Source organism: Cibotium barometz, chromosome 5 (assembly GCF_041138505.1).
Source record: "Cibotium barometz isolate CiBa-2024 chromosome 5, ASM4113850v1, whole genome shotgun sequence".
NCBI lineage: Eukaryota > Viridiplantae > Streptophyta > Polypodiopsida > Cyatheales > Cibotiaceae > Cibotium > Cibotium barometz.
The window spans coordinates 63823965-63838608 of record NC_141050.1 but is presented as its reverse complement, the minus strand read 5'-3'; the positions used below and the strand labels follow the sequence as shown (position 1 = coordinate 63838608).

The 14644-nt window shown below is 45.9% G+C and overlaps 1 protein-coding gene across 9 annotated transcripts in view; it reads right to left on the bottom strand.

The window, feature by feature from the left end:
• The window catches only part of LOC147638756 (uncharacterized), a 233883-nt gene that overhangs the window by 90438 nt on the left and 128801 nt on the right, over window positions 1-14644 (bottom strand). For 4 of the 9 annotated variants that reach the window (XR_015265964.1, XM_086798725.1, XM_086798728.1 and 1 more), the window contains one exon: window positions 5330-5515. The exons of 4 other annotated variants lie outside the window; for them this stretch is intronic. Coding sequence is in view for 4 of the 5 variants with exons in the window: in XM_086798725.1 (XP_086654851.1) it covers window positions 5330-5515 (186 nt within the window). In the remaining variant the exon portion in view is untranslated. Of the gene's footprint in view, window positions 1-5329; window positions 5516-9369; window positions 9466-14644 lie in introns of all 9 variants that reach the window. One more of the 9 variants, XM_086798726.1, reaches the window with a different exon arrangement.

Below are 14644 nucleotides of genomic sequence, written 5' to 3'. Positions count from 1 at the left end.
TTTTGTATGAGTGCCAAAGTCTATGCCAATATCTGCGCTGTATCATTGGAGAAATATCATAGCTCTCCCAATGAGGCCTGAGACTCTGAGAGTAGGGATCCTATGCATCTGTCGAGTGAGGAGAAGCCTAGCATTCCGAACAGTGAAACTGAAAAAGGAAGGCTTTTCAAAGGATCGAAGGCATCAATCCACTCCCACTCTCCTAGATCCCACTGAAGATATCTGATAGGACTGCCACCATATAGCCACAAACACCAAGAGCCATGAGTCACTATCCGAGGAGAAGGGTCAATGAACCAGTGCTTCCTCGAGCGACCCCACCTCTTTTCACTTCCGCACACCTTCAAACTCTCCTTGTTGAAGAGTGCAAGCTCAAGAAAAGCTAGAAGGCATAGGAACAAACTCTTACATAGAGATATTTATAGGAATAGAGTTATAAAGTGATATTTAACAAAAGGCATGCTTTAGGATTTTTGAGAAAAGCTATGTGCTTTCTAAACTTGTATATAAAGGGCTGCTTCCAATCATCATAGTACCAAGGAAAAAGGTTTTACAAAGCTCAGAATCATGCTATGTTTTAACAGCCTTCTCTAGATTCTTTTGCTTTCTTTCGTGCCAATCTTCGACATCCCACAGTTTGAAGTTTTCTTCTACTGTTTTTTGCTTTCTTCATTGGATGACTTCTCTCTGAAGTACATCTTCCCCATGTATATTGATTTTTGGTAATAGAGCACTGGTTTTTACTAAAAAAAAGTGTGTACCCATTGGGTCACGAATGCTGCCTTAGCGCAGTCTGCCAGGTGGATGGCTACCTGGTTGTACCTGCTGAAAACTATACAGTGCATGCGACCACATCTTCTAAGACATGATCCATGAATGGGAGTGGAAATCTGTCCTTGATGGTAGCCCTTTCAGAGTGTTCCACTGGGGAGATGATGCGGGCTTCCTCCATCTTTTCTAGCTCGTCTTTGACTGACATACTTTGGATTGAGCTTGTAGGCCCATCCACGAATTGGTTGAGGTCCTTCATGGACGGGGATGGTGTGAACACCAATGTCGGCTAGAACACCATCCAAGTCTTTGTATGTCTAGGCAAAGACAGTCCCACAGCCAAGAGGCTAATAGGATGGGACAGGGCTCCTCTGTAGTGCCAAGGTTGAATTCTTGGACAAGGTCATGGCTAGAGGGAAGGAGAGGGGTCCTCCTGTCTCAGCTGCTTTGGAGAGGAGGGTGGGGTTGTGAGCCAATTGGTGATAAATTGGAAAGCTGCTGTAGTGTTCTTCCGTCCAAGACTTAGGACACTCCCCCAAGGGGATCGTTGGTTCTTCCACAGGCACTTGTGTTGATGCGCTGCACTGGTGCAGCGGGGGATCAGTCGGGCCCATAGTTAGACTCTTGTCAACCTTATTTGAGAGGGGTTTGACCATTCTGCACCCTCTGTGGCAGCCTGTGATAGATTCCCCTAGCCCTACGGCCACATAGTGCTCATGTCCACCATGTAGGATGTCAAGGCTTCCGCCGCTTGGAGCCAGTGAAGTAGTTCCGACTCATCAATGTGGGGAACAAGGCCTTCTTTAGTCATAGGCCAAGACGTGGTCAAGGTGCTGAAGGACGAAGTGGGGACTACTGTGGCACCATGGATCCCTTGGTCTTGACTTTCCTCCGATTTCAACTCCTGTGGGCCGTGCTCCCGGGGAATTCACAAAAGGTCACAACCCCACTCGTGCAATACACCTGTAGTTCTAAGCCACGGTTGACCAATGAATAATGAGTAGGCCCCTCTAACTTTAGGGGGACAGATCACCACAAAGTCAAGTTATAATGGGATTCCCTGGATCACTACAGTGACACCTTCCACTAGGCCTATGGGGGGGTCACCTCCGTGGTTGCCCTCGAGAGTGGGGTGCCATGAATTTCCACGGAGAGGAGGGGACTCCGATAGTCAGTAAGGGAGGGGTTGCTGCGGCTGGTACCCATACAACCGGCAGTGCGTGACCCTATAGGGAGTGGGAACCCACCATATTGCCCACCACTAGAATTGGTTGGCGTACCATCGAGCTGCTCCAATAGTGCACTGAGGCATTGTTGGACACTGGGACTAATCGGGAGAAGATCAAAGAGGTTCAGTGTCATCTTATTGTCCTTGAGTAGATCTTCCACAGAGAAAAGTGGAAGCTGTGGTTTGGTATCTGGGAGGGAGTAGGTAGTTTGTCCGACATAGAGGGATGGTTGTGGAGCTCCTTGAAGGCTTGCAAGAAGGATTGGTCTATGACTGTGCGGGAAGGTGGTGGCTGGTGAAGGAGTATTGGGAATGAGTGGTGGAAGGTCGGTCACCTTTGAAGTAGGTTGGCAAAGGGGAGGTGTCGCAGTGCAAAAGGTTGGCAGAACGGTAAGAGAGGCGGTGGCGTAATGGGCGAGGTTAGGGGTTGTTGAGGCGGGGTGAGGGGTTTGTTGCTGATGATGTTAACGGAACCCCTTCAGATAGTAACAGTCTTTGCCTTCATGTCCTCCCTTTTCATAGAAGGAGCAGTACCTCCTCTTTGGGCATTTCTGGACGGTGTATGTCCGTTTGGTTGGCATATGGCACACCACAACCCCTTCCTGCCTTCTTGTTGTGTCTTCTGTTCCTCAATCTCCTTTCTCAGTTCGAGCAGAGTGCTTTCCTTACTCTGAGATTTCGGGCTCACTTCGAGTGCCTGCAGCTCCTGCTTCAACTGAGCCACTGGGTAATCGAGTGGTGTTGCCGTTGGATGTACAGAGCCCTCATCACGCTCAAACATGAGACGCACATTTTCTACTTGGAAGGCTAGCTCCTTGAATTCCAACAAGCTGGTCAGTGGGGGCCGACTCTCCCGAATCTTCTGTTGGGTGGTCCTGGGCAAGGCCTGTGTCACCCATCGACGCACCATGAAGTCGCCAGGGTAAGTCGGTAAGCGGGCCACTAGCACTGTGGTCCGTGTGATAAGTTTTGACACTCTCCCCTTGTAGCAGTTGCAACTTTCCTAGCTCCTGGAGTTACCAGGATGGAAGGTGCAGAGGAAGGTGTTCTTCAGGGTGGCCCAGTCTGCAAAGTGGTTGACTGAACCACTTGTTTGCAGAGCCTTCTAGAGTGGACGGGAATGGTACCAGCAGGAAGGCATCCTCCCGCTCAAGGCCTCGGCTCTTGCACATAGAGATGAACTGCCGGATGTGGTAATTTACATCTTCAGTGGTGGATCGTCTGAAGGTGGGAAGCTTGGCCCAACAATGTCCCAAAGGGGTTCCATGCCAGGAGGGTTGGCTAGGCATTGACTTGGCCCAACACTGTGCAAAAGGGGTTCCATGCTAGGAGGGTTGGCTGGGCCTCCAGCATTGCTACCGAAGGTGGGATTACCAAGGCTGGCTTCCATAGGGAAGGGTGGAAGGGAATTTCTAGGTGGTACATAATTGAACCTCTTCCAACTATAGCAGCATATTGAGAGAGGACTCTTGGATGGGCTGACTAGACTACCACGGGAGCGTGTACTAGGCATACAGAGGACACAAAGATCAGAGGTGAGCTAACAAGACTCCCAACCACCATCTTAAACTCTTTGCCAAGATCATACTTCGCTTTTCATACCTCTTTGAACCTCAACATGAGGAATGCTGTTGAGCCCCTAAAGTATCAGGAACTTGTTGCTCTCTTGTTACAGGAAGAGCAAATCAGGAAGAACATGAACATGAACACAAGTGCTGAACAAGCATTTACGACAGGTCAAAAAGGGAAAGGCAAAGTTCAGCCAAAGAGTTCAAATCAGAATTCAGGTGATGGTGGTTCATCTCAGGATACCAAGAAAGGTGATGGACAGCCCAAGAAGAAGGGCAAATGTCATTACTGTAAGAAGCCAAGTCACTACATCACAGAGTGTAGGAAGAGGATTGCCAAAGAGAAGGCAAAGGAATCTGGGATGTCTGTAAATGATGGCTCTAAAGCTCCTCCGGAAACTGCTTCTTTTGTTGAAGACAGGGATTACTGTTTCTACACATGCAGTTATGATGCCTCTTGGTCTTCACAGGCACTCAGTGTGACTGAACATGCATGTACTTGGTATTTTGATAGTGGTGCTTCAAAGCATATCACATCTCACAGGGATTTGTTTTGTAATGTATGCCCTGCCCCTGTTGGCAAAACTGTTCAGTGTGCCAATAATGCTTCATATCCAGTTCGTGGCATTGGGGAGATTCAGCTCACAGCTATTGATGGCTCCATTCTTCACCTTACAGATGCCTTATATGTACCAGGGATAAAGAAGAATCTGTTGTCCTAAGGTCATGGTCCTCTGGGCAATATGTCCGGAGTCCTCAATGCTCATAGTTCAGCGCACATATGAATAGATAAATTAGAACAATGCATAACATAAATAACAAGATTGAAAAGAGTGACAAGAATACTGCACTTACTCCAAGACACTGTTACATGCCCTTCATTGTACCGTGTGCACCCAGCAGTGGTTACAGTGAGTAGGATGACACACATGCTGAAATAGACAAGTGACTACAGCACTGAAGGTTAAAGATAGGAAGTAGTCGGAAGGATGAAGCATGAAGGATGTCCTCAAGGATGAGTCAAAGGACCATCTTAATGATTCCTGCAAGTCATGGTAGAGTCGGTGGAGTCAATGGCATCTCCTGTCTTTGGTAGATGCCATCGGAGTGACATGCCTTCGGTGGAATCTCCTATCTTTGGCAGATGTCTGTTGGAGTGTCACTGCGATGCCTTCAATGCCGGCACGTGGTGCGCTTCCGTTTCTAGATATTCCATCGAATGCTCCAGAATGGTTCGTCTAGGGTTGATCCACTATGACGGTGTGGCAGTGTATGGTCCGTCTGGAACAGTACAATGTGGGCACCCTTGGTGACTACAGAAGGCGTCTAAGAAGACGTGCTCGGGGTATATTATCAAAGGGCATGCTGAAGTCCACAAAGCAACAATAGACTTTTCACCCATTCGACAGGGCCGCCTCAGTGACCGCTCTCAATGTAAAAATATGATCTAGGGTGGAATAGGTCCTCCCTAAACCTGCCTATCCCTTAGCTCTGTGTCCATGTCCCTCTGCAAAGGTGTGTTGTCCTCGGACTCCAGCATCAACCTGTAAGGTTTGGCCAATGTGTGGCCAATCATGATGGTGCGGTAGTTATTTGAATCTAATGGGCCCCGACCTTATGGATCAACACAATGATGTTACCAGACCATGAGGGTGGAAAACCTTCACAAAGGGCTGTGTTAAACATATCAGCTAGGAGGGAGGCCTGATGATGTTGAGAGAGAGAGAGACTTGATGAAGTTGGGAGAGAGAGAGAGAGAGACCTGATAAAGTTGAGGAAGACTCTCTGCAATGTTTGTAAGCCATCCTGGAATTGGTAAAATCTTTCCTTGCTTGCTTGTAGGATTGGAAAAGTTTACTACATTGTTGAACTTATCTTTGAGAGGTGCACTAATTGTTTTGAAATGATACTCGTGTAGTAAGCAGCATGTCTGGAGGAATCTTTCAAGCTGTATGCAATTTAAAGTTTCAGCTAGCTAACGAATAAATAAGATTTCAGAGTGAGAAATTACATCAAGATAAAGTTTTTTGGAGTTGGTTTTATTGAATCAATGACTCCATTTTTAAAACATATGCCTAGAAATTAAACATAAAAAATGTCAAAGCATGCTTGTATTAGCTTGTTAAGTTGTTCCTTACATTGACACCATTTGACCTATGGTATGTATTTATGAATTCAAACAAATCTCTTGTAATCAATTACCATTTATAATCCTTAATGAGGTAGCCCACAAATGTCTCTGAAGGCCTCTCAAAGACCTATATAATCTCATAATTGCAGGATGTCATTCATGAAACTCAGAATGGCTTCTTACACGGAAGGAGCATCTTTGACAACATTTTCTCGTTTTGGGAGGCTGTAGAATGGGCCAAAGCAAGTAATCAGCCTTAGCCATTTTGCTCTTGGATTTTGAGAAGGCCTACGATAGAGTGGATTGTGCAAGCTGTTGAGCCCACATGTTTTGACGAAGTTGTGTGGAGAAGTTGTTGGGAACTCTGACTGGACGAATCTGGGGGCCCTCAATAAGGTCCTGCACATCACATCTCTCTAGCTGCCATCCATCCTGTACAGAAAAAAAGACCGGTACATCATCCTCCCTAGGCAAGGAGATACCCATAACCTTAAGAGGAATACCTGTCCCAGAGAAAACCCAGAACCAAGAATGATGACGACTTTCCAAAAAAGATCCAATAATCCAGTGGTTGGGAATGGCTGCATCAATCTGTGCAATCCTCCGGCTAGAACCTCTCAAATGCTGCGTGATATCCAATCTCTGCACCTCGGTAAGGCTCTTAAACCAGCCAGCACTGTGGGGCATAGGGTCTCCCAGCCAGCCTAGAGAATATGCATAGCTATCCCAGAAGGCCTACCATGCACATCTAAGATCAAATCATTCCACAAAATGGGCTTCCGGTTAGCTTCCTCCGCTGAACGCGGGGAGATGTGTACCGAAAAACTACTCAGGTAGTCCCGAGCCTCTAGGAGGGACCTAACCAGGGGGAACGGAGGGGAGCGATGAATTGCATCTGAAAAAATAAAGCGTGAGCTGAGAGTCTAGTCCCCTCCGAGAACAGGGACACACTTCGTGATCTGCTGCGTGAGAAAGTCCTTCCACGGCTCACTGCTTGGAAGAAAGCCCCTAACAACAAGCTTATAGAGCAAAGCCTTACATTGCACCTCGGGGTCAATGATATTCAATCCCCCTTCCTCCTTAGGCCTGATAATGGTTTCCCAAGCAACTCTGGCCCTGGTGTGTGCATTTCCATCAAGCCCTGACCAAAGAAAGTTCCGAATAAGGCGATGAAGCTGGCCAATGCAGCCCCTATGAAAAATCCAACACGAAGCAATAAACCAAGACGTGGCTAGCAAAACTTGGTTAACCACCAAAGCTCTAGAGGCCAAGTCGAGCTTCTTCCTACTCTCAATCCAAGTAAAACCAATATCTGTACCCCAATCTGCAAGAGAAGAATCACTGATCCAAAAACCAACTGATTTATGCCAATTGATAGTAGCTCCTGCTGCCAAACAAAAGGCCTCCAAGGCTGTCCGGAAAGCACATAAACAAGCATGTGAAGCCTCAAGGAACAATGCCATATCATCCGCTAACTCAGAGTCCAAAAACTCTTCCTCCGTGCATAAAGGTAGCCTGAGACCCACAACACCTGGGGCAGCCCAAAGAAACCTGCTCATAGCCTCAGCTACAATGAGGTACAGTAAAGGGGCGAGGGGACAACCCTGCCTCACCGAACGGGAAATCTGAAAACGCTCGCCGCGCCCCACACAAGCTAGAACAGTGCTATGAGCCTCCCTGTATAGGCAGGACACCCCTCTGATCCACTTTTGGGAAAACCCCATATGTGCCATAGTGCCCTCCAAATAATCCCAATCCACTCTCTCATAAGCTTTTTCAAAATCAAGCAAAAGAATGGCAAGAGGCTGCTGACTAGACTTTGCCCACTTGACAGCTTCCCAGAGAAAGAAAAGATGTTATCAATTATACTCCTTCCTTGGAGGAACCCATTCTGTGTATCATGGATAGTCCTTTGGAGAATTGGCTGCAAACTTTTACTCAAGGCTTTAGCTAAGATCTTATATGCAGATCCAAGGAGAGTGATGGGCCTCCATTGCTTAATGTCAGTCTTGTCCCCACTCTTGAGGATAAGGTGAATCAGGCTATCAGCCCCTCCGTGAGGTATGGCGGCATCATACCCGACAGCACATTTCCTGAAGGGCAACAGTGATAGCATCTCCAATATGATCCCAAAAAAGAATAAAGAAGGCGCGAGAAAGACCATCATCCCTTGGGCATGAACCACTCGAAAGAGCATGTAGTGCGTGAAGGAATTCATCCTTCGAGAAAGGGGCATCCAGGGAAGAACACATAGCATCTGTAATGAGCTTGGAAAGGCACTCCCAGACTTTCTGCCGTTCCACATCTCTCGGAGGAGAGGGCACCTTTGTAGTCAAAAAAGACCGATAAAAATATGAAGCAATACCCCTTACCTTGCCAGGCTCAATTTGAACCTCACCCTGTGAATCCTGCAAATACCTCACAGAATCCCTACTATGGGAAGGCCTGTGTGCTGAAAAAAACTCTTTGTTGCATCAGCCACACATCTGAGTCCAAAAAGCCTCGTTCGCATGAAACGCGAACTAAGCCCTCCTGTCCATGGCCAACTGCAGCTTTGCTCTAACTGTGGTCAAGAGGTCTGTAATCCAAGATGCATGTGGATGCTTTTCATGTTCCCTCTGAAGAGCAGCAATCCTACACCTAATAGCTCTCTCCTTGTCCAGAGCCTCCTTCTTCTTGGACAAGGCAGCGCTATGATAATGATGGCTGGTCCTCTCAAGAGCTGGCGCAATATTATGACGAGGATCAGGACCATCACAAGATCTCCATCTCTGTCTGATCTCAAGGGAGATGTCAGCATCTAGATAAAGAGAGTCAGGGATACGAACACGGGGAGAGGCCGAGCAAGCCCCAGGCTCCCACAGACACAAAACGACGGGGCAATAATCGGATTTGGTGGTGCCATGCATAATAGCAATGTACCTCCTCTGTCCAGGGACCAATCATCCACATAAAATCTGTCCAGACGTGCAAAGATGCTCTCAACCCCGCTCATGCGGTTATGCCAAGAGAAAGATAAGGAATTTGGCCTTTTCTGGAAGTCATCCTTAGTCCAGCAATCCCTGCCAAAGAAAGAGAGCGTGAACCTCTCCCATGAGGCTTGCTCCAAAGGGTGTAAACCCCCTACATTTCTAGAAACTTTTGGATCTTTGGCAAATTGGCAAGGAAATTGATAGACAAAGCTCCTTTCTTTGCATGGACAAGATTTTGGGCACTTTGGACAAATCTAGATTGGTTGCAATCGGTTGGTTTTCTAGTCACCTCAGATTGACTAACAAGTATTACTACTTCCGTCAATCATTGCTTCAATCTTTATATGACTGTGTTCCGCTACAATAGCACTGCTTTTAGTTGTACATTGTATAAGTGCCCTCATCTTGGGGGCTTTTCTCTTTATACAATAAAAAAATAGAAAAAGTGGTTTTACTATATATATATATATATATATATATATATATATATATTTGTTTGTGTGTGTGTGTGTGAGAAATGAAATGAAATGAAATGATATATTAACGTCTTCAAAAGGCCAAAATGACCTATGAGAGAGAGAGAGAGAGAGAGAGAAATGAAATGAAATGTTATATTAACGTCTTCAAAAGGCCAAAGTGACCTATGAGACCAAAGTTACAACCATGTGTATGTGTGAGTGAGAGAGAGAGAGAGATTGCCTCGATTTGTATAAAGATGATGAAAATTTGAGAAATTTCCCCAACCCTTTGCTGAGTCCATGTGCTAAGACTCTTTTTGCAAGTTAGTTCTGCTTCCTATCAAAATTAGTTACATAATGAGTTCATGTCCTTGAACAGTTAAATCAAGACATCTAGTGTGGAAAAAGACGCTTTCTTGGTTGCTTGATCATGTTAAATCCTCCCTTCATCCAAAATCTCTTTTACTATAATTGTGTGAAATGTAGGAAATAATAATTGCAATAGACAAGTGTGCAATAAAAACAAAAATTAAAATTAAAATCACAACACTCGGTGCATGTGGCATAAAACGTCATGTACCTCATCTTAGTTTGAAACATGTGCTGATAGTACTTCATAGGCTCGAAATAAATGCAATAGAGAAGTATGCATAAAATTATGAAAGTAGTTATATTGCACATAAATTTTGGTTATACTGCATAAAAGATCGTGAAACTTGAGCTCATCTCCACTGCTCAAAAAATTGTTTTTTTCAACCCTTAAAATTAAAGGCAATGTGTAGGCTTAACCGGGATTTAGACTTGAAAATCATTAGACATCGTACAAATGCCGGGATTTATAACTAAAATATGCAAATTTCAACCCTTAAAATTAAAGGCAACGTCGAATTTCAACCAGGCCTCTTGGGGCAGCTATGCATATTCTTTGCGCTGGCTGGGAGACCCTATGCCCCACAGTGCTAGCTTGGAAGAGGCTTCAGAGCCTCACCGAGGTGCAGAGATTGGATTTCACGCAGCACTTGAGAGGCTCTAGCCGGAGGATTGCAAAGATTGATGCAACCATTCCCAACCACTGGACTACTGGATCTTCTTTGGAAGGTCGTCACCATTCTTGATTTGGGGTTTTTTCTGGGACAGGTGTTCCTTTTCAGGTTATGGGTCTCTTCTTGCCTAGGGAGGATGATGTACCGGTCTTTTTTTTTGTAAAGGATGGATGGCAACTGGAGAGATGTGATGTGTAGGACCTTATTGAGGGCCCCCAGATTCGTCCAGTCACAGTTGTTGGCAGGTTAGGGAAGCACGTCTTTGTTGACCCCCCCAAGGGATGATAACAGATAGTGTTAGCCTTTGGTTGTATGGTGGCTGCCCTATCAGACATTTGCATTGGGACCCCAGTGAGTGGGAGTGGAAGGATGCTTGTAACCCGTTGAAAAGCATGCCTTTTTTCAGTTATACGGTGCGGAATGCCATACATCTCATCTTGGGACACATTCAGAGTGTCCCTACTCTTAGACCCCATTGGGAGTCTTAAGGCATTTCGATTGACATTCAGAGGGTATTTTGGCGGAGATTGTGGCATTCTCAGATTTCCTCCTTTATTTGGGTTTCCCTTCATGGTGGTTTGGCCACCAATCAGTGGAGGTCTGTTTTACTAGTGCTTGCCCAGCATGCCCTAGATGTGCAGGAGTTTCAGAGTCACTTTACCATTGTTTATGGGAATGCAGGGAAGCACAGAGGGTTTGGTCTGCGATTGCACACCTCTTTGGTAGGATTAAGAGGCATTTCTTTTGGTTCTATCATTTGATTGACACAGTCTGGGCCACAGCTGAGATTTGAGGCGACTCATAGGAGCTTGCTCATTATGGTTAGGCAAGGAGTTGCTCAGCAGTGTTGTCTTCAGGATTTGCCACTTTCACACTTTGTCCCTCCGGAACAAAGGTTAGACAGTTCTTGGGAGATTATTGCTAGCATCTCAGCCTGGAATATCTGGAAGGCTAGATGCACTGAGGCCATTGAGGGTACTCCCATTCTTGTTTCTCAGTGTCTTTGCAAGATTTGGAGTGATATTATTCACACCATTAGGGCTACTTGGGTCAGAATCCAAGGATCTTCGAGGGCTAGAGAGAGAGAAAGCGCGGCCAGTTTATGAGAGAGTGGGACATTGGTATCTTTTTCACATCCTCTCATTCGCAACCTTATTAGCAGCACAGGGTTCCTCATTGGTTGAGATCTTGACCTTGCATGATGGTGTAAAATCTCCATTTTGTAAAATTTTTCATATTTAATAGAAGTCTCCTTTCTAGAAAAATAAAAATAAAAATCTGGACACCCTCAATAGCCTCTGTGCATCTAGCTCTCTAGATCTGCCATGCTGTAATATTGGCAACAATCTCCCAACGGGTGTCAATCCTCTGTCTGGGGGGTGTATAATCAGAGTGAGCGACATCCTGCAATAAACCATGCTGGGCAATACCTCTACGAATGAAAATAGCAGAGTCTGTACCAATAGCAGAGTCTGTACCACTAGCTGCGGACCAGATTGGGAGAGCCAAGAAACTGCCCCCCAAGTCACATGCATGGCACAACCACTCAATTTGCCCATAAGTTGGGCTATAGAAACCCAAATGTGTTGTGCAATGCAGCATCCCCATAAACAATGTTATACAGTCTCAAAATCTGCCGCACATCTAGGGCAAGTTGTGCTACACCAAAAACCGATCTCCAATGATTGGTGGGGAGACCACCATGTAAAAATAACTAGAAGAAATGAGAGATCTGGCTCCTTCTGTATGAATGCCAAAGCCTATGCCAATATCTGCACTGTATCACTGGAGAGATATCATAACTCTCCCAATGAGGCTTAAGAGTAGGGATCCTATGCATTTGTCAAGTGAGGAGAAGCCTGGCATTCCAGACCGTGAAACTGAAAAAGGGAAGGCTTTTCAATGGATCGAAGGCATTAATCCACTCCCACTCTCCTGGATCCCACTGAAGATATTTGATAGGACTGCCACCATATAACCACCATATTTGATAGGACTGCCACCATATAACCACAAATACCAAGAGCCATGAGTCGCTATCTAAGGAGAAGGGTCAATGAACCAATGCTTCCCCGAACGACCAACAATCCTCACTGGACTAAGCCTAGTATCTGGGATGATCCCCTCCATGCTACATCTCCTCACTCTCCGTCTAGGCATGATAGAGTAGATGATGCAATCTGTAGCCTCCTGGCTCGGGAGAGCATTGACCTGCAGAGGTATGCCTATCCTCGAAAAGACTCCCAGCCAACTCGGATGATAGTCTCCATCAAAGGTCCCAGAGAGCCACTCATGTGAATTAGCTGCATCAATCTGATCAATATGTATGCGAGAGCTCCTAAGATGCTGAATGGATGCAGCTCTCTAATCCTTCGAAAGACTCTTTAAGGTCTTCCAAGCAAGAACTGTGTATGCACATCTCTGCCATCCTGACCACTGCATGTAACGAGATGCACCAAGTTGCCAACCGGTCTCATCCCTGATGAACTTGTTCCACATAATAGGTTGTCGGTCAGCCTTATCCAAAGACCTAGGAAGCCTTTGTCGCAAAAATGGTCTCATGCTTCTCCATGCTATGACAATGGCTGCAATAAGAGGGGAAGATGGTGCCCTAATATCGGCCTCTGTGAACAAAAACGGTGTTCTGGGCAGCAACGCAGGGTGTACATCCGGAGACAATAAACCAAGCTGAGGCAAGCAATACCTGATTAGCCACCAAAGCTCTATAGGCTAAATCTAATCTCCTAGAGCTCCAATGAAGAAGTTTCTTCCGGATGCTCATAAGTACTAGAGCAAACTGTTGTGCAGGAGAAATATCAACCCCAACCTGGCATCCCAAATATATAGCACTGCATCCTCTACTAATGCAAGTAAAACCAAGCTCTACACCCTAGCAACTCTCGGGTGATTCACTAATCTCAAAACCAACAGATTTGTGCCAATTAATGAGTGCCGCTGCTGCCAAACAAAACTCTTCCAGTGCTACCGGGAAGGAACATAAGCATATGTGTGATGCCTCCAAGAATATGTTTGTGTCATCCGCTAACTCAGAGTCGAAGATGCTCCTTCCGTGTAAGAATCCATTCTGAGTATCATGAATAACATCCTGCAAAATTGGCTGCAATCTGATGTTCACAGCCTTAGCAAGAATCTTATATGTAGTCCCAAGTAAGGTGATAGGTCTCCACTAGCCAATCAATGTCTTATCCCCCCATTCTTAGGGATAACATAGATAAGCCCCTTAGTGAGAGAAATAGGCATAGAACCTGTGTCCAACATCTCCTAGAGAGCTGATGTGATCTCAACCCCAATCTCATCCCAAAAAGTAAAAAAAGCCCTTTGACACAGTGCAATGGGATTTTATTGCGGTGACCATGTGCAAAATGGGCTTTGGAGTTAAGATGTCCAATCTTGTGTATTGGTTGTATCAAGGCAGTGAGGCATCATGTATTCTTGATGGTGAACTCTCTGACTCGTGGTTTTTGGGTATGTCCATGCGTCAAGGATGCCCTTTGAGTGCCTTATTATATGCCATAGCAACTCATCCTTTGCTTCTATATATGGATCATCTTACTCGGCAAGGTGCCCTTCGTGGTCTTCAATTGCCATCTAGCAAAGTATTCTGCGGTTTAGGCTTATGCATATGATTCCTTCTTCATGCCACAAGATGATCCTCGTGATCTCCACGTTGAATGGGAGAGTTAGTTAGGGTTCATGTGGGAGACATACACAGAGAAAACAAGGGAAATGAAATGAAATGTTATATTAACGTCTTCAAAAGGCCATAATGACCTATGAGACCAAAAGTTACATCATGGTGGATCTGATACAATGTCTGGATTTAAAAAAAAAACCAGAAAAATGAAAAATAAAGATGATACTACTGGCACCTAGAAAATGAAACTGGAACTGGAAGGTACACTATGGAGGTACCTCCATCTCATAATATGTGCCGCATCGGACACTGGCGGATCTCCTCAATATCCTCTGTGGTCAGCACCCTGACTGGGTGTCTCGCATGCCTCGCAAGAATAATCCGAATCTGCCGCTGCAACCTCCGTCTATGCTGGGATGCCCTCCTCCGTAGTCGTGGGCGTCTAGACCGCCCAAGCTCAATCGCACGATCAATCAGTGTACCCCTGGTGTGGGCAGTATCCATGTCCTGCTGCTGCTGTGGTCCATCTGGCGCAGTGATGGCCGGACTAAAGAAGTCTGTAATGTGCCTCTGAGTCTGGCTCTCTGTGCGCCTAAGCAGGCTATCTCTATGTCTCCGCAGCTCAAGCAAGAACAATCCCAAACACCTCTGGTCCTGGTACCTCATGACTCTGGAAAGTGGTCCAAAACCCTCTCTGAATAAACAGTGGAAACGACCACGTATCTCATAGTATGCAGTACAATGGCATATATAATGCAGCTCTGTCTCTGGCTCCCCATGGCATACTCGGCATATCCTGGCCTCAGCTGGTATACCTC